The following is a 26,746-nucleotide window of genomic DNA, read 5'->3' as shown; positions in this document are numbered from 1 at the left end:
AAAATAATCACCTTTCCCTAATAGCTGGTCACATCCCTAAACATCCCAACCATTGTCCGATGCCTCAAAATTGGCTCCAAAACTTTTCAGGCCGCGAGCACGGCGCCATTCAAACTGCTAACTGCAATCACGAAGGTGCATATTCGCCTCGCGTAACCCCAAAACTAATTAGTGAATGATGACTGCGGTCTAGCCTTGACGCAATGAGTTGACCTGCCGGTTCGGGTTAGTCATGGGACTATCCGCTATTCAGGCGGGTCGGTTGGGGTTCTACCCCCCCCCCCCATCCGCACCCCTCCCTCACGCACCGGTCGCCCAGGCGGACCAGCCGATGCGTGGGGCGGCCGGCCCGTATTGATTTTCCCGGTCCGCCGTCGCCCGACCTTTGCCAGCCAGCTGCGGGGCCGGGCGGTCGGCGCATTTCGCCACGGCGCGCGAGGCGGGGCACAGAGCCGGGGGCTGACCTTTGCTGGCCGCCTTCCGCAGCGTCCCTAGACACTGCACTGGACGGTGCAGAGCCCAGCACCACTCAACAGACGACCTCGGTCACTGCAGCGACCGGTCACGCCCGGAAGGAGCGCTCACGTGGCTCGGTGCGGGTCGGCACGTGACCGGACTCGGTACTCGGTGGCATTCAAAGGGCAGCGCCTCATGGAATGGCCGACCTGGGCGTCATGCCATGATTAAAAACAAATTACGACATGACTCCACATATCTACCATCCTGATACTCAACACAAAGGCATTGCACCATTGTCCAACGATCAGGTGTTAGGTTCATTGCTTGGTGCCGCAACGCCGCTCGTCTTTGTCAGTCCGACCCGACCCCCGCTGAGCACTTGATCCGAGCATTGCCCCACTATCAGCCGAGACCGCCACAAATATTACCTAGAACGCACAGATACAGGTAGTCGGACCATCTGGGGTTGTTTTCGACCAGAGTCAGCGTTCACTGACATCACTACATTGACAGTCCAGACGGTGAACTCGTATCTCACATTGCTGGGTCGATCCGGCACGTTTGGGGTGGGATTGGGACAGGAGTGTCCCGCTCTACGGATCACTAACGCCCTACGATATCGATAGACGCCGCGCACAGTACCAATTCAGGCCAAATCGTTACCCAATCTCTATACAAACGGTCTAACATACTGCATCCATCACTGAGCGACCGATGGCTCCCTATCGACCCATCGGGTGCTACCCCATCAGACGCGCCCCATCACTCCCAACGCTTCCCCGGCCGCCCCACCACATCCCACCGGTCCTCCCACTAGTCTCACTGGATTTCCCGGCCACCTCACTGCTCTCCCGATCATACAGACGACACAATGTGGTGGGCTACTAGCGTCAGCGTATATTAGTGATGCCAGCCGGCCGCGGCCGAGATATGCCTGGCCCCGGCCCTTCCACTAGCCCGGCGGGCGCCGGGGGGCCACCGCAGCCGCCCTCCGAACGCAACTCCTCCCTATATAATATAGTATGTAGATATACGCACATAAATAATGACACGGCTAGTTGTAAGGCGCCCGTAGCGCGCGCCGGTATCTACCGAACGGTACAGCGCACGGCACACACGTCCGAGCGAGCGTCTGGGCGACATCTAGCACACCACGCGGCGACACAGAGACCGGACGATCTTCAACTGGGGAGGTAGCGGCGCCGCACGCCGCACATGCACCGTATACAGAACAGGCCGGCGCCGGGCCGCCCTATTCGCCGGCCGCCGCGCCAGCAAACAAGCGAGAAAGATGCCAGCGTGCCTCCATTTACCATCGATGACTAGCCGATCGGCGACCGAAATCAAGAAACAATCACCCCCGAAAAGTGTTTTGCGAGCGCACGCGGCGTGCGCGCGCGGGGCGCCGTGGGTGGTGGTGGCGCGCCAGGTAGTATCACACGCGCGCGCAGGGAATGTCGGCTGCCGCTGCCTGTCCGAGCGTCGGTTGCCGCTCTAGCTGCTGGCCCAAACTAAAACAAAACAACAGAAAAATAATGAAAAACGGTGCCGGTGCGTTGGCTCGACAGTGCCATCCATCAGTGCTAATTTGACATGCTCACGAGAACGCGGATATCTCATGCCACTCGTTCACATACTGACAGATAGACGGACATACAGTCATAGACAGACGAACATACAGAGAGACAGACAGATAGACGAATAGACGGCAGACCTACAGAGACGGGACACTGACCGACAGTACGATGACTGGGTGAAATGAGATCACATAACGACTGACCGATTGCCACGAAGGGACCACCGACATAAAAGCAAACATGTGCTCTTCTTTCACAGCGCTACATCCACAGACACACGCCTACCCAAACACAGACACAGGGTACTCCTTCCACTCTCACTTCACATTTACCATGGTCGGGCGATGCCCGTGAGATCATGATGTGAAAACTGACCGGCACTCACGGCGGAGTCGCCGCACGCTCAACAACACCCACTGGACTCAAACTCACCAAACTCAGCGGGAATGCACGTAACAGACATCCACACATTCCTACTCCAAACAACCACACACACAACCACACACTTTCAGACCGTATTCCAGAGTGGGCCCACATCCTCACAGGGCAACACTGAGATCAGGGAACAACGACTTTAGACCGAACGGATACAGCAGCTCAATATCCAACTACGCTACAAGCTACGCAAAACACTACTCGTGTGCATGCTCGGGGATTTTGCGCTGGAGGGATAACGAAAAAGAAAATAATAAAACTGATGTCCTCTCTAGTTGTCCGAGCAAGCTACACAAAGCGACCTCTCTGTCACTGACGATGCGATTTAATGAGACAAACACGGGGAGCGGTGGAGACACCTCGCCGGCATAGCGGCACGACAGCCAGACACCGTCCGTCCGCCAGCCGGCAGCCGAGAGACGGCCGGACGGCCAGCCACGGACGCCGCCACGCCCTCCTCCCACCCCTCTCTCCCCCTCCTCCAGCACGGCTGCTGCCGGCGTCGGTGGATGAAGCAAGCCGCGCCTCCGGGCGGCGGCGGTGGCGGCGGCGGCGGGCGGGCGGGGGCGGGGGCGGCCGATGCCGCCGCCGGCCGGCCTCTGGACCCAGGCCGACTGGCGGCAGCGGCGGCGGCGGGTCGGGGAGCCGCGCCCCCGCCGGCGCACCCCTCTGCACACCGCCCGCCTAAGAGCTCCCGGCTGCATGTAAGCGGAGCAGGAGCGAGTCAGTGGTTAGTAGGCGAGCGGGACGACAGACAGACGGCCCGGCACCGCACCCACACCCGACCCCGCATGCAGTCAGTACACCAAAGCCCGTCTGGCAGCAGTTAGCACTACAAGAGCGTGTTACGAGCACGGGACCCCCTTTCCAGCACGGCCTATCAGACGACCGAGCCGGTATCCAGCCACAGATCGATTATCCGATGGCCGGTCGAGTTTGAACTCGGCTCGCTATTGAAAGCGCGGCTGTCTGTGGATGCCGTGGTGGGAAGAGGGCGACCGGTGCCCGCGGACTGCGCTGACTGACTAGGCTGCTACCCAGTCCGCCCCCGAAACACACACCAGGTCACCATAGGAGCCCGTGAGAGATGAGCGGTTAGTAATGGCACGAAATCGGTAAAAGTTATATAGCAAGCATTTCGAAGAGCCTTCACGTCAGTGGAAATGGTTTACTGACAGAACCGATGTCAGAAATCAACAGAGATGCGGTCGACTTGACGCGATGTCACTAATGTCTCCAATACCCTGCACCAGATTCAGTCGGTGATAATATTAATAAAAGTGAAAATCTAGAAATTTTAATCAGGATAAAACCTCAAAAGACGGACACTCGAAGCATTGCAGAACAATTTAGTAATAATGGAAGCCTACAAAAAATGCTACCAATATTCCAAAACATGTCGTGCCTTCCAACTACCCGACAGCTTTTACAGCCATCGAGAAATGCGTGTTCTTGTTGAAAGTTTATGAATGCTCACTGAAGAATTTCATAGAAATGGGCCACTCCCACCACCCGAAAACACATTCACATGTATGTCACACACCCAGACACAAAGAAAGTCGAAAAATAGAACAATACTGCAAACAGTCGAAAAGATGAGTTGGAAACAGTCGAAAAGAACAGCACACCGAGCTGGAGAGAATAGAAATATGTAGAGAGAGAAATAGAAACGGCCGAAATAGGGGAGAGAAGCACCAAGCCGGAGAGAGGCGGGCTGGCGGTCAGCGGTGCGTTCAGCTGCCCGTGTCATGCGGGGGAGTCTGGCCGGAGGCAGGGGAAGCGGCGCAGCAGGCAGGCCAGCCAGTGTCGGGGCGGGGCGGAAGCACCGCTGGGCGGAACTGATAGCCGGGCGGGCGGGTCCGCAGGGAGGCGGCCGACCGGCCGGTGGATCAGGAGCAGAGCCAGGCATCCCGTCAGAGCAGGGCAGAGGAGAGGACGCGGACGGAGGTCACGGCAGGCGACCAACTCCCAGGGACCGCGCAGGACCTCAGGACTGGACGTGGCGGCCCAACTCCGACTCACAGAGCTGGCAGGGGCCCGTCTGCCGCCGGAGGAGCACAGCTGTCCCTACAGCTGGGCGGTGACCCCTCCCCGCCCTGTCACATGCCTTCGTGGCAGGCAGACACCTACAGGTCCGGCTGGCATCGATGAATCATCGGACCCGCCGTCCAGCACGTCACCCAGCTACCCAGCAGGCTTCATTTCACTTACGAGTTCACATCATTGGCTGATTCGAGTCAATTTGATAGCACATAACTGAACTGAACTGAAACTGAACAGAAAAGCGCGGATGTCCCGTAATCATACGGTTTTCTCAATGTATATGTAACATTCTAGTGCGACTTGAGACAAGTCTCGTCGCCGCACAGAGGACTGACAGGCGCCGTCTAAACTGCGCCTCTCGAATACACGGGACTCTGGGCGATGTCGCAATGCGGACAGTCGAACTGCGATGTGACGGCGGCGCATGACTCGGCACTGGAGCGCGCCCAAGGCCAGACATGAACTGATAACACGACCCGACCAGACTTTGTTACCGGGCTGCGACAGGCTTCGGATTATAGATCTGCTTCGAGCGACAAGGGCAAAGAAAATGGATTCAATAAGTAATAACAATGCATGTTGCAGATAACAGCCAGGTCAAATCAATTCGCTATCAGTTTTCAAATGCATTACCCATTTGCCCAGACCGACAATTCAGTCGCAACAGTTGCATAACTTGACAAACGATATCATCGGCTCGGAAACCCACCACCTAAAACCGTTTTTGGCTTCCACCCTCCCTCCAGAACTTGATCGCCCTCCCAACTTCATCGCCTCCTGATCCGTGCTTAACCCACCCTGTTCCGTTTCCTCCCCCCCCCCCGTTCCACCCTCCCGCCCGGGTCAGTGTCCGGGGGGCGGCGCGGGCCGCGCTACCGGACGACGGCCGAGCGTCGGCAGCCGCAATCGATAGCCCGGTCGGATGACCGCCAGCCGTCGGCGGCTGGCTTCGATCGGCCGCGCCGCCCCCGCCCGACGGACGGCCGCCGGCGGCGGCAGCGGCGGCTCAGGTGTGCCAGGCCGCGTGCCGCCGCACCACAGAGTGACCACATGGCCGTGGGGCTACTACCGGGCGGTAGGGAGTCTCGCTCCGCCGCAGACAGTACAGAGGAAAGGCGGTAGGCAGCGGCTATGACCGTCTCGAGGCGTAACCGCCCACCATGAGCTGGGACAAGACAATCGTTGGATGCTTGGGGACATAGGGTTCCGAGAACATTCCGGAGAGCGGGTTAGATGAGGCGCATGGAGCGCGGAGACAGCGTGTGGGTGCAGGGTGGCCGGGAGAGAAGAGACGGGGGGTGGGTGCAGCACACGCGAGCGAGCCGGGTCGGAGCAAGGTCAAAAGTTGTAAGTAAAATCGTCTGTCCTGACCTGTCTGACTGAGCCCCGTTACCAGAACTTGGCTGGCGAGGCAGAGCGGGTGTCTGGTTAGTGACACCGCGGTGGCACGGTTTCGGCGGCACACAGACACACACACTGACGCGAAACAGACAGCGGGGGCGGGGCGGACAGATAGCGAGCCAGAGAGACAGAACGGCTGGCGAAGGAGCACGGCGACACTGACACCATCGGCATCGGAACGGCCGCTGACCTGGCGTTAGACAACGTTCGCTGAGCGTACGCCGGCGGCGGACGGGCGGACGGGCGGACGGACGGACGGACGGACGGACAGCGGGCACGCGCAGAGAGGGAGGGCAGGGCGCCACACGTCAGCTCTCGGCCACGCGCCCTCACTCACACGCACACACACAGGCACATACACTGTCCCCCACCCTCCTATACTATACTCCCGACAAGACGGACAGCCAGCGCTTTAAAGGACGCTGTATCACAAAGAATGTTGCTGAATGCCATGAGTGATTGTGAGAACGACTACATGATTGAGGAACTGTAACTCACTACATGAATGTAAAGTTAGACAAAGTACTAAAGTACAATATAAGACTACGTTCTGCCCGTCCTGGTGTACGTTACTTGTTAGTAGTTGGACAATACACACATTAGGCTGCAATGGCAGTCAGTTATGCTATAAAAAGCGGTTGTCTCACTATAAACGTGAGTTGGACATGTTAGACAACAGACATGTTCTGCATGCACACATCCACCAAGGCATGCAAGCTGCTGCTGTGCAAAACAAAACATGGAATGTACTTACCCGCAATGATAATGATAAGCACTATGACTATAACACCAATAATCAGCCACATCTGAAAGAAACGCCAACAGAACCAGTGAACAAACGGGCGAGGGCCGTTGGAGTAGCCCTGTGCTGCAATCGTCAAAAAACGTGGAGGGATAGAACAAAACATCAAACAGATCGGTGCCTCCGCCACACGGCATCACAGTCCGATGGCGGATAAATGATACCCCGGCGAAAAGAACAGCCCAAGCCAGGCAGTTCTACTGCTGCTCGTATTGGGTCTATCTACTATGAACAGAAATAAAACACCCAAGTAAAAACCCATCCACACAGGGAGCGGGCGCGCGGGCTCAGCGGGCGGCTTCACAGGTGTGGCACAGTCGTCCAATCGGTCCCAGAAACAGGTCACTGGTTCAGGGGCCGACTGGATCAACTGACAGCCGCCGGGAGCCGCCGGCTGACCCAGCCCGCCACCCGCTCCACCCCGCCCCATCCCAACCCCGGGCCGAGTGGCCCCACGTGCTGGCTGAGGCGGCCCGCCGGCCACGCTTAAACCCCACGCAGACGTGCAGAAACGTGCCAAACCCGGTAAAACCCTGACCGGCTTACCTATGATAATGGCAACTATTACCAAACCGATTACCCCCATGATTATCATCATCTAGCGAGGCAAAGGGATAGAGAAACAGGTGGGTCAATATGGTGTCACACCCGCGCCGCGGCGGCTCACAGCAGCACAGGTGCACCAGATCATATGACGTCATACAGTGAACAGATACGGCCTTGGCTGCACGCCATCGAGACAGCGGCGGCGATAACCTCAGTCATATCGGAACCAACAGTCGGTATTACTGGGTCTGATAGGGCAGCCTAGTGACGTCACGGATTCTAGCACACAGGTGTCGCGCGTCACGGGGCTTACCTTCAGATTCTTCCACCAGAACTTGCGCTTCAGCTTGCCGGCTTGCTGCTCGAACTGTGAGGCGCCGTGCTGCAGGGCGTCTGGTAGGGGAGAGGGCGATAGTTAGATGGGCGCTGACATAGACAGAACGTCAGGGACGGGGTGTGACATGCACATGGCACACACATTGGGCGTACTGTGACACAATATACTATACAGGAAAAAAGCATGCTAACAATATTCTATCAAAACACTACAAACAGGCCAATATTTTATAAGCGCATATAGCAAATAGTATCAAATATGCTATGGTGATTAAGAAAAACATGCGTTTCTAGAAAGACAGGTGACATTTAAAGTGACTAGAGCGTGTGAATACGTAAAGCACAGTGCCACTTTGGGGGGGGGGGGAGGTCTTAATTATCATTACACAGAAGATACTGACAAAAAGCAATGCAGGCATGGTGGCTTTCCGTAGAAACGTTTCCCTCCCTTTCCCTTCAACGGATAGAGCATAACAGACAATTAACCCGCGCCCTGGTGGGGGGGGGGCTATTTTTTGCCCCCCCCCCCTCCAGACTTTTCGATATATCTCCAGAACCACTGCGCCGATCGTCACCAAACTTTCAGTACCCTCCCGGACATCAATTTTACACATTGTGACCAAAAATTTTTACAAAGGCTATGATAGGTTAGCCGGAAATGACGTCAGAGTGACGTCATGTTCTGCCGTTTTCGACCCAAAAAAGGGTTTCGCGGGAAGAGCTGTCAGGCCTATAGCTTTGCAAATACAGAAAAATGATTCAAACATAAAAGCTGTAGAATGGACAGGGCTACAAAACCGCTATCTCTGATTTTTGAAATTTTTGGATTTTGACCCCCAAAAATAAAAAATAGATTTTTTGAATATAATAGCCAAAAAATCCAAAAAGTTTTTTTGAATTTCGGAAAAACCGGAATATATGTGATAGTCCTTACCGCCTTCTATCTACATACCAAATTTGAGATCGATACCTCTTTTTTTGGCCAAGTTATAGCGAAAAAACTGCTCAAAATTGATGACGTCAAATTTTCAAACTCAATTTTCAGCAATTCTAGACCTCGTAGCGCAAAACAAAGAGCACCATTAGACTCCCCGTGACGAGCTGCATCGAATCAATACCCATTTTATGCAAAAATATCAACTTTGAAATTTGACCTTTTTTGACCTGACCTTGACCTGACCTCCACCAGAAAGTGACCTAAGCCGTACCTGATGGTCTTATAACCAACACCATTGAGTTGGAAATGAAAAACTGGCCATAAAACATGCATCGCATAACCTTAGTAAAGTTGGGTTCATGTGGTGACCCTTGGTGACCTTTGGTGACCTGACCTGTGACCTGACCTGGTATGACCAGTGACCTCTAACAGCAACATATCTACTAGGCAACTGACGCCCTATCGTTGATTCCCGACAAAATGCGTTTTCCTCGGTGTTATAGCGCATTCCCTAGAAGACCCGTGAACGGTGAAACATTTCATCTTTGACCTGACCTGTGACGTCATCGGTGACCCCGAGGTCAATAAAATTTGGTTTCCCTCGACAAATTTGACAGGCCTTTCGAACGCCGTTTGAATTTTTCGGATCCGTCCAGTAGTTTCGGAGATACGAGGGGGGGCAAAAAATAGCCCCCCCCCCCACCAGGTCGCGTTATAAACAGACCCCACCAGGGCACGGGTTAAAACCAATGAGTTCCCGGTCCCAGCACCACGCTAATAGCCACCCAGACCTAATGACAAAGGGCGTATAGCACCATTTGCCCTTTTCCAGTTCTGTCGCTATCGAGTCCAGTTTCCTCACTGACAGCGACAGGGAGCAGCGGCACCACGCTGGACGGCCCCATAAGACCAGCTGAGCGGCCAGATTCGCCCGGTGACCCCGGCAACTCAATTTCCGGAGAGCGATAACCTCCCGGCGCGGCGGTCGGCGGCGCGACACCCGCTGCCGCCAGAGCACGGCGAGAGATCCAACTGACGCCGGGAGCCAGCCCGGCCGGAAGGGAACGGACCGAGCCGTCCAGCTAATGCGTTGTGCCGCGGCCGGTGGAGCGGCCAGTGCAGTTGCGGAGTGACGCAGCCCGAGACAGATTGAAACGGCAGGGCAGTGTCACTGGGTCATAGATCAGACAGAACGCGTTAATCTTAAGCCGCTAGTTATAGGTACGGAGGTCCGACCAATGTCGCTGGTTCACAGCACATAGACTCGGTTAGTCCGTCACTGGCGTCCGGTTTAGAGTTGCGGAAAGTATAACTACAGCCCAGCTCAGGGACTTAGCCCACGTGTTGCTGGCCCAAAGCCCTTTCCCCGCCCCTCCTAAAGCTGTGCAACAAATGCTCTGCAGCACACTGCGTTAAAACAGTCCTGAATCACGAATGCCGGCCCACAGCTGCGCTCTGCCACATTTAGTGGGACAAGTGCAGGACCCGCAAAAATCTGAAATCTCACACAAGACCGATCCCCAACACAGCTGCACTTGTGAAAATTACGGTGTATGGTGAGGCAGGTTCATTCACCCAGCAAGAAATTCAACAAGAGAGGGATGAAACGTGAAGCAGGGCGACTCAATGAAATTCCATTAAACGAAAGTGAAACAAAAGTGAAGAAAGTCTTTGACGACTAACTAGGCTTCAGAATGTAGAGGATTCCATCGGACACGGTACGATTCAAACAAATAGTGCACCAAAAAAGAAAGCCGCCAGCTAATTGAAATGCACATAAGGCATGGCATGTAGCAAGAGGCAAGAGCACTTTATTGGCCTACTTACTCAATACTCGAGGTGACGTCATCGTTGCTTGGCAACATTGCTGAAGAATAACTCAGAGCGTAGACCTCTGTGTACCACTGGTTTTGCTCAGTCAATGTTTCAAGGAGAAAAGATCACAGCCTTCAAGTTCTAAAGTGCATGTCTTGGTGCATTCAAGTAGCATCGAGCTAGAAGAAAGCGATGGAGGAAATTGGAAATTGTTGGCACACATCCAAAGCCGTTTAAGTGCAGTCATGCAGTTCTCCTAAAGTCGCATCATAGGTACCAACAAAAAGAAATACCGACAGTCCCATAGATAAGCACCAGACAGACAGACACACAGATAGATCGGCCCGCCGGCAGACAGCTGACCTGCCCGGTCGTCCAGCTCAGACAGCTTTTGGTCCCTCTCCAGCACCTTCTCAACGTTGGTACGCATTATGTCCACCACCTGATGTGTAAGGGCCGGTCGGCACGGGTCACAGGGGGTGCTGCGACACACGGCGGCGGCGACATGCGGACCGCACAGCGGGGCGGCGGGTTAGTCCGCGGTGGCCGCCCGGAGGCCGGGCCGTGCAGCCGCCCCGCCGAGGTTCCACATGGCGCCGCGCCGTTGGCAGGGGAGGGGAGGCACACAGTTACCTGCTCGGTCGTCCAGTTCGGACAGTTTCTGATCGCGCTCAAGCACCTTCTCAACATTCACCCGCATGATTCCAACAACCTACGGTGCAAAAGATACGTCAAACTCAGTGAACATATCACAAAACAAACAATATGATCGGTTTAGGAAAAATAAAACGACAAAAGATGATATTAAAATCACAAATAAAAACGAAAAAGAGCTGTTAAAAACCAACGTCCATACTTAATTAACTTCTTAAAAACGTCGAAATGAAATGACATTTAACGATGCAAGAATGAATGTTATGAAAACAATTGAACAGAATCAGGGTTGCCACAGAAGCAAAACAATGAGCTCCTGAATCGCACCTGCCTCTTAACCTACAATAATTCTGAGCAGGAATCAGACTGAATCAGTGTAATTGTTCACGATAATTCACGCATTGTTGATAAGGCGTTCAATGTGCATTGTGCATTAAATATTGATCTGCACAGATGTACAGGTAGCAGGTAGAGGCATCATGTCCCACACCACCCAGTGCTGGCCACTTTGTGTACCGGCCTGCGACCTCACCTCATCGACCTGTGCCTGTGACTGTTGGACTCGTTTCTGTGCGGCGATCTGCTGAGGGTTGCGCGGCCCTCCGACGGGCGCGTCCGAGCCGCCCTCCCCCGGTACTCCGCCCTCCGTCGACCTGTGCACAGTCACACGATGTCACTGGTCTGCACTGCTCAGTTAGGCTGCGGCCAACTATCATACACCGGTCTGCAGCACACTTTTGATAGCATAAGCAGATGGACATGAACACTGGTAAGATGGGCAGCAAGCAACTGCATCCTCTAGGAATCATCTAAAAATGGGCATTAGAAGCAAGGTCAATGGCAAAAGAAACACGAGTAAAAATACTCATGGGAACAAGTCAAATGAGACAGAAAAGTAGCAGTCCATTGAAATAAGATTGGATTTCACTAACAATGTAGCTCAAGCCATTTTACAGGTCAAAGATTGAAAAGCACATTACCTATATAAAAATTAGAATGCAAGCTGTTTACAGCATATTATATTGCCAGCTGAGCAAGAAAGAGCCCAAAAGGCAGCCAAATTGATCGAATAGTAATATGCCAAATATGTTCTTTTAAAAAGTAATGCTCAGTAGGCATGATGCCAAATTGTTCTATGGTCGTTGTACTTGTGAAAAAATTACTTGATAAAAATGTTTAATGCATGCTAAAATATTCACAAGAAAATAAAAGTGAAGCAATTTATATCTTACTGAACATTATCAACCGAGCCCTCAGTGTTGTCTTTATCAGTTGACATGATATTCTGAAAAGGGTTGAGCATATCTCCTGAGTGTCACATACGAGTAATTATTGAGGGGAAAGTCCAGACAAAACAGCACTAGCAGCAGCTCCTGGGCAGGAGACACTGCCTGCTCTGAATGACCTTTCTGTTCAACTGATCTCCAATCTCTCAAGATAATAAGAGCATGTTCCACGAATACATATTTGAAGAAGAAGCCAATCCCCATGATACCAAACACTCAAAATGAATGAGCTTTAATTCCTTTTCAGCAAATAAACCTACATAGGTAATAGAAGAGCAATTCAAAATAATACACGGTGCAGAAAGAACTTCCACATAAAATTGAAAGCTAGATCCAACATCAATGAGCAATGCAACAAATTATGATTTTAATGGAGAGCTGAGCAGAGTCAGTGTTGTAGTCAGTCAGAGTCCACAGTTCTGTCCACCAAATATTATGGACTCTGGACTCTGGATCTGAAGTTGATATTGTTTAGCTTAACACTATGCTTCTAGTTTGCTTGTCAAAAACTTCACGATCATCTACCAGTTGGGATCATCAATGAAATTCTGATTTCCATAGGGGAAAGCGGGGCAAGATGGGGATGTTAAGCTTCATGCTCACGTGCTTGCCAAAAAATGGACAGCAGCCGAAGTTTGTTGCTTTCATGATGTAGTAAAGGTACTTGGGCATCTTTTCCCATATGTAGTTTAGATGCATACTATTGTTTGAAACCCAAAAACTGATTTTTAAAAACATAGCTAGATCCCCATCTTACCCCACTACCAGGGGTAAGATGGGGATGGACATGGGGTAAGATGGGGATACATTGGTATTTTTTTTAAGGTACAGTTTCATTTATTCAAGTGCATTGCGTACAAAAAGTGGACCTAGAGAACCTAACCCCGTCACGCGATGACCTGAAGGTCAGGTCAGGTCATTGAACTTTGATGACCTCGGTTCACTTATTCGAGTTGTACATGTTTGTAGGCCAGTTTTTGGAGCTGAATTCGAATTAAGCAACCATATTAACATTTACGAAGTAGTTTTGGTGCCTTCGTAACATGTTACAAAGCTGTCAGAAGCGGTGTACTACGAATACCCGGCAGGACCCCTACTGGTTGACCTGACCTGGCCTGACCCGACCTGGCCTAAATGCATGAAGACATCATCTGTGATCAAAACTAACATGATATTTGTGATCAACACCCCGAAAAACCCCATAGCAGCCACACTTTACGACGTTCTAACAGGTCCCGATTTCCCGACTTTTGGGCCATTGACCTGGCCTGGAAGGTCAACCAATGACCAAGGACCTTAAAATTGGGTATCATCGACTTCCTCTCGTCACGGGCAACACGCTCATTTTTTTACGCAAAGCTCTAGCTTGATCAGGGGCGAAACGGCAAAGGGGGTCCAACGGACCCCCCCCCCCCCCTTTACGTTCGCGGCTGGAAAAACACCAATACGGGCGAAGGTTAACATCCACCTTGCCGCTAAAGCGGTAGGTGGTAGGTAAATTAAACACCGTAGGTAAATTATCGGCGCTAGCGCGCCACACAACCAATAGGGAAACCACTCCAGGGACAAGAGAGTGGTGATTTGGTAATGAAAAGGACGGTTCAGGTAAATGAAGAGCCATATTTGCTTCGCCATAATCCCACACACGCCGGTATGAGTGATTATCTAGTCAGAGCTTTTGCTTGCTGATTGTGAGGGGTAAGATGGGGATGTCCCCATCTTGCCCCAAAATGGAACTCCCCATCTTACCCCGGCACGTTCACAAAATGTTAAGGACGCCACACACACAAAATTGCACTATTTAGAATAAATAAAAACGCACTGTTGACCACCATATAAATGCACCTTAGTATACAATCATCAAGAGATTACCTTCACTCACACTGAAAACCAGGAACTCGCTTTTCCAGACCCCGTAAATTCCGATCATAAACATACGTTTTCACATCCAAACCCATCAAAAATATTGCAGTGGTCACAGGGCCGCAATAATTTTGTTATTGTCGTTTCTGGTCTAAAGGAAGTAAATAACCCCAGTGATCCCGTTCAGTCGCCTCTGAAATTATGTATTTCAGTACCTCCCGTCATACCCCGCATCCCCGTCTTGCCCCGTCTTCCCCTACATAATCATTCCAAATTGAATAATGATAACAGCATATAGGTAGTCTAGCATCAATTGGATCAGGGCTGGAGATCTCTTGGGATCATTGGGACTCAGAACCTTGGGGCCACAGACTTCCTGAATCCTCTCTATCATAAGATCCTATCCAACAGGCCCCCAAGGACAGTGTGTGCCCTAGATCGGTGTGTGACATTCTCCAAAGGGAATCAGCCCTCTCTAAGCCTGAGATCAGTTCAAGTGCTTTTCCAGGGTGTGGGCCACTGAAATGTGTGATCATGCAAGCTGATTCCCCACAGACTTTGAGAATCCCCAATCCTGTTGGTCCTGAAAGTCAAGGCACTTAACCTCCAGGGCAGAAAGTCAAGACAACAAAAGCCACAAAACAATATCACCTTCAAAAAATGCACAGCACTATCCCCAGAAGAATTAGGATCAGGAAAATATCGGCATGGTACTGTTGATCTGCAGCTTTTACCACATGCCGAGATATCCCTTTAGTATTAGCACGTGATTTTGGGAAAAGCTTTCGGACCGGCTGTCGCTAATGTTGAAGGTATTTGGGAAACGATTTCGGACCGTGGTCATTTTGATTTTCCCAGACAAAGTTTAACTGAATATTCTGAACGGAAGAACCAAATCCAAAGAAGATATTTACGGATTGTGTGTTCACTAACAGCAACAGCAGAAGTGAGCAAAATTAAGTGACGGCGTTTTCACTTAGTTTTGCTGTCAACGTAATTCAACTTAACAAGGGTAGGTATCGTTCCAATGCCAATGTATTTTTTGCTGCAGAACATAGTCAGAGTACCTACTCATTATTACAACATAATGCACGCAAAAAACGAGCACTTTAAATGCGCGAAGCATCTTGACGAGCCACATTGAAACATTTGGATATTGTTCCAGCTGGGATCTAAGACGCGTTTGATTCAGCGTTTCACCCAATTTTCAGTTTTCCTCGCGGTTTCCTCACTCCTGCTGGACTCCATATCTTTATAGTTTATTCTAACTTCTGACGCTTCACCATAATTTCTTCATCCTCAGCTTTTTCAAGCCCTAAATAAGATAAATTCATCTTTCATACTCAACGGCCAGCGCCGCCCAATAATGAAAAACACAAAAAATAATCGCGGTGACTATAAATATGAACATAGTATTAATAGATTATTAACACCATATTAAGAATATAATATATAATACCAAATGAATATGATATTAACTGTTGCGCTGGTACGGCATGTGGTAAATATCTTCCCAACCTTGGGCTGTGAAAATGCAGTTTTATTCACCTCGGTTTTTGGCTACGGACCTCGTGCCTACCGGCACTCGGTCCTCCGCACAAAAACCTCGGTGAATAAAACGCATTTTCCCAGCCCCGGTCGGGAATATATAATCCCAGAGTAGCAAAAGATGCCACAGACTGTACCTACCTTATGTGACAGCGCAAATATTTACTTTAGGACTGACACACTTTTCAAAGGTAAATTTTACACATCCTAAATCCAGATATGATGGTTACATGGCACCAAAATGTTAAAAAAGAAACATAATGTCACCTAACCTGACCTACTGACTTTTGCCTTCCCATGGACAAGTAATAATTTACTCACATGAATAGATTGCAAGCAATGGTAAGTCAAAGTGGTTGTAAGTCAAAAAGTAGGTTAAGTGGTTGGGCTTCAGGCAGTCAAATTATGTGATGTGATATGCTTTTTACTATTACTTGGGCTTCGCAATGAAACTTACGGTTGTCAGTCCTTAGGAAAATAAATACAGTGGCGCAGCCAGGGGGGGTGAAAGGGGTGAGATCTCACCCCCGTCTCTTATCCTAGGGGCCCCACCGTCGATTCGAACTGTAACGTTATGCAGCCTGGCAATTTTTTATCACTAATGTCAAGGTTCGTCATAGGACTGAAAAACAGTTTTCAGGCCTGATAGCCCCCCTTTAGGATTTATAGTCCCATTTTATGATTTAAGGGGGTGCATCCAAGGCCTAGGAGGGCCCGTTCCATGACATGAGAGGGCCACTTCAGGCCTGAGAGGGCCCATTTCAGGCCTGTGAGGGCCCATTTCAGGCCTGAAGGGGCCCAGTTGAAGCTTGAGAGGGCCCATTTCAGGCCCTAGAGGGGCCTGTTTGAGGCTTGAGAGGGGCCCATTTCAGGCCTGAGAGGGCCCATTTGATGCCTGTGAGGGCCCATTTCAGGCCTGAAGGGGTCCATTTCAGGCCCTAGAGGGCATGTTTGAGGCCTGATAGGGCCCATTTCATGCCTGAGAGGGGCCCATTTCAGGCCTGAGAGGGGCCATTTCAGGCCTGAGGGGGCCCATTTCAAGCTTGAAAGGGCCCATTTCATGCCCTAGAGGGCCTGTTTAAGGCCAGAGAGGGCCCGTTTGAGGCCAGAGAGGGCCCGTTTGAGGCCTGAGAGGGGCCCATTTCAGGCATAAGAGGCACCATTTCAGACCTGAGATGGCCCAGTTACGGTATGAGGGGCCCTTTTTTGGACATGCTAGGGACCATTTCCGGGCTGAGGGGGCCCATTTCAGGTCTGAGAGGGCCCATTTCAGATCTGAGAGGGCTAATGTCAGGCCTGAGAGGGCCCATTTCAGGCCCTTGAGGTCCTATTTGAGGCCTGAGAGGGGCCCATTTCAGGTCTGAGAGGGCTAATGTCAGGCCTGAGAGGGCCCATTTCAGGCCCTAGAGGACCTATTTGAGGCCTGAGAGGGTCCACTTCAGCCCTGAGACTCATCCCAGGAATGAAATGATCATCCTATGTGTGGGAGGGTCCGTACTCCGTGCCTGGTCTGGGTCTGAGAGGGCCTATCCCAATCCTGATTGAGCCGATATCATGTTTGATATAGGTCAACTCACCACTCCACATGTATATTGATGGCCCAGTTCATGTCTAATGGGCCCATCTCAAGACTCAGAGATTTTATGCTTCAGGAACTAGGAAGCAAGCATACCCCAAGCGTGAGGGGGCCCATAGAGGTTTTTGAGGCTCATGGAGGTCCCGCGGTACGATATGTCAGCCTCTGAGAAGGCCATGCAGGGCCCTTAAGATGCCAAGCCGACATCTGAAAATTCCTCTTCTCTTCAGGCCTGTGCCTGCCTCACCGCCCGGCCCCACCCTGACGTCTAGGGGTTTGACGCCTAGGTATTCATCAGGACTCCACACCGGTCCATGATGGCTCCAAACTGACATCTGAGGCTCCTGCACCGCCTTTTGAGGGGCCCATCGACCTCTGATAGCCACCACGCAGGTCTCAAAAGACCATGTCGATTGTTGATAGCTAACCCCCCAAGTCTTGGAAGGCCTGTGCTCTATGCAGATTCTTGAGGGCTTTACGTGGGCTTGTAAACATCCCGAGCTGGCTCTAGCCTAGCTCGACCGCGCCCCGCAGAGCAGGGCCCCAGGCTTTCCAGTTTTACGCCCCTGAGGGGTGTTTGAATATTCCCTTCTAACCTGACTCCAGGGTCACGTAGCGACAAGTGCGGCGGTAGGCGGCTTTCTAAAGAGCGTCGAAAATCATGGAGAAATTACTTCAGTCATGTTGCAGTTCAGACCAAAGCCCACGTCATCATGTTCATCGAAGGAAAAGTTTCGCCTATTTCGACACTCGAGGACATATAAAGCTATAGCGCGCTGCAAGTGGGTTCGATAGCTCTCTATACGCGTGCAATCAGCCATGGGCGGGGGGGGGCGTATCGGCCAAACCCGTCGACCCGATCATAATTTAAGAAGGCTAGAAAGACGAGAAAAGCAACATATAGCTGTAGGATGCTTCAGAATCGTAGAGGTCATTTTTCGATTAGGTCATCGCTGAGGTCATCGAAGATGAAATTATGATAAAATTATGATAAACACAAAGACAAGATTACGACGAAAAAATTCTAGTTTTTATATTTTCACAAATAACCGTATAACTCGTGAACCAAAGAGCTAGAGCTTCGCGGAACAACTCATTCGATAGGCCTTTCAAAACGCTGTCGCTTTTAAAGGGACAGTATCATCGAAAAAAAAATCAATGTATGGAGCTGATTTTTTTTTTACTAGCATTTCTTGTTTTTCTGAATCAGAAAAACATAGTTTGAGGACCGAACTCGGTGAAAAATATTGCAACCACATTTCATTTTCATGATTCATTTTCATGAGCGAACCACCACTATACAAGCATGGCCGCCAGTTTGGAAGCATGCAAAATTACTACAGAACTGGCGCAGATAATACATTATTGACGCTACGCTTACGCGGTCGTTCTTCTGATTGAGTTGTCCTTACGGAGAGGTAGCCTTAGGTATTTGTAGCGTGTCGCACTCACTTGTATTTGCTTCCCGATCAAGATAACACTTCAGTACAGGTGCCGCACTCTCTGCGCTCGGCTCCGATCACACACTGCCCTGCGACCGGTCAGCGACCTCCGCCGGCAGGCAGATAGGCCCGCCCTCTACGATCGAACACCGAAAGTTGCAGTTCTTACTCTTAACACTAGTTGAACGCCTACATATTGCCTATAAAAATATCACGTGACAATTGGAGGGAGTGACAATTGGACGTGACAATTGACAATGGGAGAAAATATCACGTGACAATCACGTGATAAACGTCATACATTGGAGGGAGATTGTGATTCAAGCTGGAGGAATTCCTTTGTTGAGCCGCTAGAATCCGAAGGAAACAGCGGAAATTGCCTACGACTATTTAATGAATTTAACGGTGATGAATAAGTGCGAAAAACGTTTTGGCTTTATAAAATTTGATGAAATGACCAGGGTAAAAGTTTTATTACTGGCGGTCAATTCAAAACGGCGCAAACATTTAAAAAGTGAAGATAGTGAAGCACGATTCAGCACGATTCAAAGTGTGGTACACCTTTCGTACTTTGAGCGGCGATAGCGGGATAACGGTGTGGAGCTTCGAGGATCGGTCTTCAGTTCCCGGACCAGAAAGGTGGGGCCTATGCAATGTCAAATTTCATCAAAATGGTGATACTGTCCCTTTAACATTTGACCTCAATGCCGGTCCCGTAGCTCAGTTGGTAGAGCGTTGGACTCCGCGTGGTGAGAGCACGCGTTCCCGGTTATAACAGCCCGGGTTCGAAGCGCGACGGGCGCTTGACATTTATGGGCCTCCTGACAGGTATGGTTGCGGTTGGTGGCAGGCCGTAGCCAGGCGAAGTCAGTGAGGGGACCGGCCGTGCGCGGCTATGTGCGCACGTTAAACTTTGGACTCTAAATTCTGCCATAGAACTAGAATTGCGCGATCGGAGGGTAGAGGGCAGGGTCACCGCAACAAGCTACGCTTAGCCGTGGCCCTGTCCTTGGGAATCATTCCTATCAAAAGGTTCGGACTAAATTTATAAAAAATTAAATTTAAAAAAATAAAAAATTAAAAAATTAAATGCCTCATGTCAATGGTTTGGCTACAGAGCAGAGGGCAAAACCATCTAAATAGTCGCATTTTACCAAAATAGTTTTGCTAAAAACTTTTGCAAGAACTTTGGTGAGAAAAATAATGAGACATTTACTTTGTCATCATTCTCTCGTTAACATGCATCGAATGTTAACACCTATAATTTCACATAAAAAGTTCAACTTCAAAATGTGACCGCAGATCAAGGTCATGCCCTTACCTACTTGAGAAGTTCATGATGGTCATCAACTCATCCGTATGTATGATCTAATACCTTCAAGACAATTTCATTACTCTACCTCGTCTCCTATATCAAAAGTAATAGTCGAAAAACTGATGTTGAGCTTTTTTAAAAGCTTTTTGACCTAACCCGACCATTTGAGTGGCCGCTGGCCATCAATTGCACGCTGTCCGTCAAATATGGGCAGAATGGTCGTGTTTCTGTAAATATGCTGTTGTTTTTTACGTGCCTCTTCAGATCAAGAGATATTTGTCCTTTTCCCCGATTTGGCTGGTAATGATCAGGACAATGATCTGAACTTTCGTTGTTGGTAAGGGACCCCCATTAGGTTGAGGGGGGCCCACTTTGCTGGGGGGGCCCATCGCGAACGTCTCTCACCCCCGTCGCCAGAGTTCTGGCTGCGCCACTGAATAAATACCATGTGACAATTGGAAAATCAGGAATGTGATGGTGAAAGCCGGGGACGATGCCTTCGGATTAAGTGGGTACCTACCTACTAGGTGCTTTGCGTTACATTACAGACAACCCCTAAATAAATTTGATTCTGATAATTACAATTTATCAAAACTATAAGAACCAGCATGAGAACCAACCAGCACACATAAGACTTAAAATTGACAAAAGATTCCGAATGAACAAGTTTGAATTTTGAGCACTTACATTACCAAAAACTGTTGGGTTTTGACAGAGAAGTGTTGAACATATAAAATGCTATCAGCTTTTGATACTATCCTGGCCTCTGAACGTCTAGAATAATTGAAATTATCAATAAAATACGACGCAAACGGCACAAAGAACGAAAACAAATCGTTTGCGACGAAATAGGCGCACAAAAGATATTGTCGCTATACGACATTCAGGGGTGAAACACACACTTATATCACAAAAAACTTACATTGTGTGAAGAAATGGAGGATGACGAAAGTGTAGCTGTTCCAAAAATTGGTAAACGAAAAATCCGCGAGCGACGACACCCGCGAGCCCACCGAGCACTCGGCAGTAAACAGCTGCGGGGTCTATCGATTATGTTCAGTGCTGTCGATAGTGTAGATACTTCGTCTCTTTCTTTCGGTATGCTTTGACAGACAAGATTCTAATAAATTATTTCATTGCTAAAACACACATATTTAATTTTGTTTCAAAGCATTATTCAGAATAAGAAGAAATTACCAAAGACCTATCGATAGTTGCATCGATAACGATTGTATTGTCAGCGTTTACCAGCACTAGAATGGTGTCACTACTTCATCCGGGAGTCCTATGAATCAATATCGTACATTTTTTCGGGCGTATTATTATTGTAGGCTAGGAAAAAATCGCCTTACATCCCTCCAAGAATCGGGATCTTGGATTACGGCTGAGTGAACTGCATCGGGCTGTGTGCACCACAGTCACACGGCTACATCGAAAGTCCAGGCCGGCAGACGGCAGTGGCGCGGGAAGGGGATGGGTTGAGGGGCTGAAAATCCCTCCCAGTGTCCATTGACGCCTTGGGTGTGCCCTCTCCTCACATGACTGTTTTCACTAGCGAGGGTCGAGGGGTGATGCCCTAAACCCTCTCTTTCCGCAGTGCCGGTGCCCCTCCCCGCCCCGACCCCTCCCTGGCCGCCAGGTGCACCCCCCCCCCCCCCGACCTCTACCGCGGTCCCCGTCCATATCCCTGTCAAGGCCCCTGTGCTCACTGCTCATGTACGAGAATCCTTGCTGAGCAGGGCATATCGTATGAGTCCTGACAAGTGACAGCTGACACCTATACCCACACATTACATAGGCGGCGGAACGGGGAGGGCACCGGGGCACCGTGCAAGCCAGTGCAAGCCCCCCTTTGCTTTTAGCATTTTAACATTAGCCCTATGGGCGTTGCATGAAAAGAGTGGGACCAAAAGTCGGCAGTGCCCCCCCCCCCTTAATTGAAGGTGTTCCGCCGCTACTGCCACACAAAGGGCCAAGCAAAGGGCTATCCTACACTGACACGGGAAAATCCACAGATTCTGGCTCCACCGTCAGATAGGTGTCGAACCGCGAGCGTTTAACGTGCAAACATAGTCGGGCACGACCGGACCCGCTCATCGACTTCACCCAATGCATTGTAGCCACTGCCACTGACTGCAGGGTGCAGCTATGTCGGATGCAAGGCCAGAGCGCCGGGCGAAGTCACGGCTCGAACTGAGTTTTTGGCACCATATATCGACCGCGCCGTTTGGCTCAGGATGGGATGGGCCGAAACGGACACTTTTCTTGCTGGCTGGGCTGTCATTCTTAACACTCTGAATCAAACCAGGACGGTTCCAAGAAGTAAGAAAGTACATGGGTGGAGCTTTTCCAGGGAAGTTGGTGGGGCAAAAAGTCGTCAAACCCACAATGTCCGATTATAAAGTTGAATAAAATGCCACACTGAATCAATTCCTATCATTACAGACATATTATTTTGCATCAAACAGACATTCCAAAGCTATTCAATGCGAAAAAAGATTAATTTGCAAAGCAATCAAGTCTTAGAAATCAGCTCAAGTTGGTGGGGCAAACCGCTTATTGGTGGGGCAAAATACCAAGTTGGTGGGGCAGCCGCCCCACCAACTGTATAGGAAGCTCCGCCCCTGAGAAAGTATATTAATTTACACATACAACAATCGAATAGACATCAAATTCGAGCGTCAATCAAATGTCTGCCCACTGAGACGAAAATCACATTGAAACCGCACCAGCGACGGCTTCCATTGAGTCCGTATTCCACCCTGCTCAACGCATTGTCCATTCTGTCGCCTATATATTGTCAGAGACGTCCACCGCCCACAGAGTAGCTCCTCAGTTCCTTGGCAGCGAACATTCCCAGATCCTGCGCTCCTCAGCTGCTCGCCGGCCGCCCGTCTCCGACCTCTGCCGCCTCCAACTCCCGGCAGCACTGCAGGTAGCTCGCTAGACTGCCGACGTCGTAGCGCGACGGAGCCGGGTGCGCCACGACTCGTTCCCGCTGCGCTAGGTCTGCCACCAGCAGACCGGTGGCGTCCCGCTCGGCTAGAGAAGGGTGGTGCGCCAGGTAGGACGTCAGGTGCGACAGACTTGCAGCCGGAATGAAGTAGAAACACGGACACTGCCGAAACACCGGAGAATAAAGGTTAGAATACGGAGGGTTACATACCGTATGTAACGGCTATCGGTAGGTGGGAGCCCTCACGGCTGGCGCTGGTTGCAACCATCGTGATAGGTTATCTACCTGACAAAAATAAACGTAAAATAATTAGGACGGACTGTTTTGCAGTGCGCTTACATACTAGGAGCTTTTTTTGCAAAATTTCCGAATGCGAGTAATCAGTACGGTCTCGGTCATGGGTCACAACACCACTGCCAACTACACAATCCGCTACCTGCCGTTCAGCACTGAAACCCTACAGTTGAACTATGACGGGTCGATCTTCAACCATCACCTGCAGTCGGGAACTGGTCTCGCTGGGCTGCGGCTTCTCCTTGAAGCCGACGATGCGGCGTGTCTCGTCGATCTCGATGATGCCGCGTCGGCTGACCTCCTCCGTCGGACAGGGCACGGAGACCACGTGACAGGAGCGAGGGTCGGCCGTCAGCTCCCGGTGCACCGCCGATAGGAACTCGGAGAGACGGAACTCGGCCGGAAACAGTGTGTCCCTGAGAAACGGAACAGCATGGGTTACCGACACGTTCACACAAGGGGACACGGTAACGGTGTGATAAGAGCTTGGGGGGACACGGACTGTAAGACGACTACAGTGAACACTAACAGTGCTCACCCACAGCGTTGGTTCGCATGGTTTCGGGTTGCCCGGCTGCGAGCAGTTCCATAAGTATGTGAATGCTGAACTGGATTGTCCTAATACGACAATCCAATTCAGCAACTCAATAATTAAGGATCTTTTAAAAGTTCACATGAACCAGGACTGCTTACCGGAAGAAGTGTGTACCAGCACCAACCGTCTATTACGTGTAAGACACGGTGTCGATGTGTGGTGGTTTGTTAAAATGTGTTAACTGTTTATCTCATTCCTTCGTGATAGATGGGGTCAATGGGAACGTCTGTCGCAGCGCGTGAAATAGGTTACATGTCCTTGCCCTGAATAGCTTCTCGTGACAGCTGTCCTGCAATCATCACGTCGCCGGTCGCCATGCTTACGTTACGCTGAATGCGCGTCTTCAGTACGCCACATGCATGGGGATAGAACTCAAGTCAAGCACAATTCGATGCCTAACTACTTCCCCGTAAGTTATATATCTTTTTTTCTGCCGTTTTCCTTAGGCTGCATCGATTTCTCTACCCATTGCACGGGAGCATAACGTTAGGTAGGTTAACCGTTTCGGGCGCTCCCGCCTACACTAGCCCCTGACTGCGCCCCTGCCTAACAAAACTAAACATGTGGTCCAGTCGTCGCCTGGGAGACCCCCTCCCCAGCTCCCCCTCCTCGTCAATGTCTCGGATTACTAGCAGTGAGGATCATAGAGTACGATTGTCAGTGTTGAGCGCGGAGGCACGTCGGTCACAGGGGAGGCGGCACCGGGCCTGAGCACGTGGGGCAACGTGACAACACGACTAGGGAAGGTGAACAAGGAAGAGAGTGCAACTGTGGATCCCCAGCAGTGAGCGAACTCGAAGTGGCCAGCGTCTGTGAGTGTTGAGTCAGTGATCTTTGATCCACGGTCTTCACATTTCCAATCGGCAGTCAACACTGAAAAGTGTGAACGAGTGAGCAGCCACCTCGGCGACCGCACAGCTCGATACCCTTGCAATCGCTGAGCCGCCATGTCTGACGGCGCCGCCGGTCAGTCGGAGCCGGCCGTGGTCATCCGCCCCGCAGTGGTGACCGACTGCGTCCAGCTGCACGCCAACCTGGAAGCCATCAACCTCTTCGAGAAGCGCGACATGACGCTGCCACAGCTGAGCGTGGCGGACCTGGAGCGGGACGGGTTCGGTCCGGAGCGCGTGTTCTGGGCGCTGGTAGCGGACCGGGGCGGCGAGCTGATCGGACACGCCATCTACACACTCAACTGGGCCGGCTACGACGGCATCGGCCGCTGCCTGTTCCTGGCTGATTTATTTGTGCGCGAGTCGGCGCGTCGATGGGTGTCGGGCGGCGCCTGATGCGCGCGCTGGCCGCCGCCGCCGTCCGCCGCGGAGCGCCGCACATTGACTTCACAGTGTACGGGTGGAACGAGCCGGCGCTGCGGTTTTACCGCAGCCTGGGCGGCCGCTCTGCGACCGATAACGATCAGCTGACCTGCTACTACTGCGACCGGGCCGCCGTGCGCCGGCTGGCTGCAGAGCACGAGGAACAGGAGGTGCCCGCCGCGGACAGCGCTGCGGCACACTGATTGTAACGGAGACAGGGGTCCGATTCTGCGGATACCCGACAGTCGATACGGGTGTGGTGCTCGGGCGTCAGTGTGACGCCCTTTTATCTCTACCACTGCACAGTATTTGTGAGCGACTTAGAATACAACGATTACGGTCTTCATTTTGACAATGGAAATGAAATGTACCTAGATATTTTTACGTCTGGTAACCGCTAGCACCTCTGCAGCTCAAATTTATCACCGGGTATTTTAAACGTTAATCTTAACCTGGAACATGCATTTGAACCCTTTATACGTAACTACTGCGTTATCGTCAGATTCGTATTTCGTATGCCTATTGCACTACGGCTGGACTTCATGGGCTCATTGGTGAGTCAGTCCACTGAACTGACCGGACAGGGCCAGCCTTTGCCCCCACATGTGTCTGAAATAGTTCGCTTGATAAACTCACGCTTGACGAACTCACCCTCCGATGAACAGCACGTCGCTGGCCGTGTTGTCGCCCACTCCGAGCGCCATGCACGCGATGGCGCCCGGCCGCGACTCGTTACTCGAGGCGCCGTCACAGACCAGGTTGACCTTGAAACTGGTGGCCAGGCCGTCTCGCCAGCGCTCGAACCGGGCCCGGTTGGCGGCGTTCACAACGACCACCACCTCGTCCACGGGCACGGGCTCCTTCAGCCGGCCCAGCTCCTCCAGGGCAGCTATCCAGTGGCTCGCTAGTGGCGCCCCCGCCACCGGAAGCAGAGGTTTCGGCACGCCCGATAGGTGGCGGTACCGACCGGTCGTGTCCGCGTCGACATCCCTCTGCATCCTGGAAAGAAGGCAAAAAATGTCAGGAACTCATGACATTAAAAAAACACAAAACATTTCAAGCCTATATATTTCAATGTAAAAATTAACAATAAATCAGCTTACCTGGTCCCGTATCCCGCCGCTAGAATAACTGCCCTCATGTTGCTTCCTCAGCGCAAGCTCTCCGACACCTGCCACTGACGATTTTAGGACTAAAGTACGTAACGCTAAAGTACGTAGGACAAAAGTACGTATGCAAATGTTCGTACGCAAATATACGTAGGCGATAAAGTTCGTATGCCAAAAGTACGTACGCAAATGTTCGTACGCAAAAGTACGTACCTATGCAAAAGTACGTAGTGCATAAAGTACGTATGTCAAAAGTACGTACGCAAATGTTCGTACGCAAAAGTACGTATGAAAAAGTACGTAGTGCATAAAGTACGTATGCCAAAAGTACGTACGCAAATGTTCGTACGCAAAAGTACGTATGCAAAAGTACGTAGTGTAAAATGTACGCATGCCAAAAGTACGTACGCAAATGTTCGTACGCAAAAGTCCGTATGCAAAAGT

General features: G+C 51.0%; 2 protein-coding genes across 10 annotated transcripts; both read right to left on the bottom strand.

Annotated features, from left to right (window-relative positions):
• Positions 1–1,336: 1,336 nt before the first annotated feature.
• Positions 1,337–21,114, bottom strand: LOC122387277 (synaptobrevin-1-like). Of its 9 annotated transcripts, none has more exons than XM_043377348.1 (7): positions 20,958–21,113; positions 11,538–11,658; positions 10,985–11,063; positions 7,577–7,656; positions 7,264–7,315; positions 6,106–6,125; positions 2,046–3,169 (listed from the first exon to the last, which is right to left on the bottom strand). In XM_043377348.1, coding segments are annotated over exons 1-6 (348 nt in total). In that variant the 5' UTR covers positions 20,960–21,113; the 3' UTR covers positions 2,046–3,169; positions 6,106–6,111. The 9 variants fall into 9 exon arrangements, with proteins under 9 accessions (XP_043233276.1, XP_043233280.1, XP_043233281.1 ...); XM_043377347.1 differs by lacking the exons at positions 6,106–6,125; positions 10,985–11,063 and adding exons at positions 5,886–5,917; positions 10,715–10,793; XM_043377341.1 differs by lacking the exons at positions 2,046–3,169; positions 6,106–6,125; positions 7,264–7,315 and adding exons at positions 1,337–1,970; positions 6,670–6,721 and having other exon boundaries at positions 20,958–21,114.
• A 1,567-nt stretch (positions 21,115–22,681) lies between these two features.
• On the bottom strand, positions 22,682–26,375 carry LOC122387276 (UTP--glucose-1-phosphate uridylyltransferase-like). Its single transcript, XM_043377340.1, has 4 exons — positions 26,297–26,375; positions 25,845–26,192; positions 23,488–23,701; positions 22,682–23,153 (listed from the first exon to the last, which is right to left on the bottom strand). Exons 1-4 carry the CDS (start codon positions 26,332–26,334, stop codon positions 22,908–22,910), a joined length of 846 nt encoding a protein of 281 aa, XP_043233275.1. The 5' UTR covers positions 26,335–26,375; the 3' UTR covers positions 22,682–22,907.
• Positions 26,376–26,746: the final 371 nt, after the last annotated feature.

Source organism: Amphibalanus amphitrite, unplaced genomic scaffold (genome assembly GCF_019059575.1).
Source record: "Amphibalanus amphitrite isolate SeventyFive unplaced genomic scaffold, NRLGWU_Aamphi_draft 000280F_arrow, whole genome shotgun sequence".
Taxonomy (NCBI): domain Eukaryota; kingdom Metazoa; phylum Arthropoda; class Thecostraca; order Balanomorpha; family Balanidae; genus Amphibalanus; species Amphibalanus amphitrite.
Note: the sequence above shows the minus strand (reverse complement) of the source record. Positions and strands in the feature narration are given on the sequence as shown.

Excerpts from the sequence above, each read along its gene's own strand:
- LOC122387277 (XM_043377341.1), bottom strand. Across the intron at positions 11,064-11,537 it reads CACAGGCACAGGTCGATGAG|GTTGTTGGAATCATGCGGGT; the intron begins GTGAGGTCGCAG and ends TTTGCACCGTAG. Across the intron at positions 7,657-10,984 it reads CGAACTGGACGACCGAGCAG|ACGCCCTGCAGCACGGCGCC; the intron begins GTAACTGTGTGC and ends CTCCCCTACCAG.
- LOC122387276 (XM_043377340.1), bottom strand. The coding sequence starts at position 26,334 with ATGAGGGCAGTTATTCTAGCGGCGGGATACGGGACCAG. Across the intron at positions 26,193-26,296 it reads GCGGCGGGATACGGGACCAG|GATGCAGAGGGATGTCGACG; the intron begins GTAAGCTGATTT and ends CCTTCTTTCCAG. Across the intron at positions 23,154-23,487 it reads AGACCAGTTCCCGACTGCAG|TGTCCGTGTTTCTACTTCAT; the intron begins GTGATGGTTGAA and ends GTGTTTCGGCAG.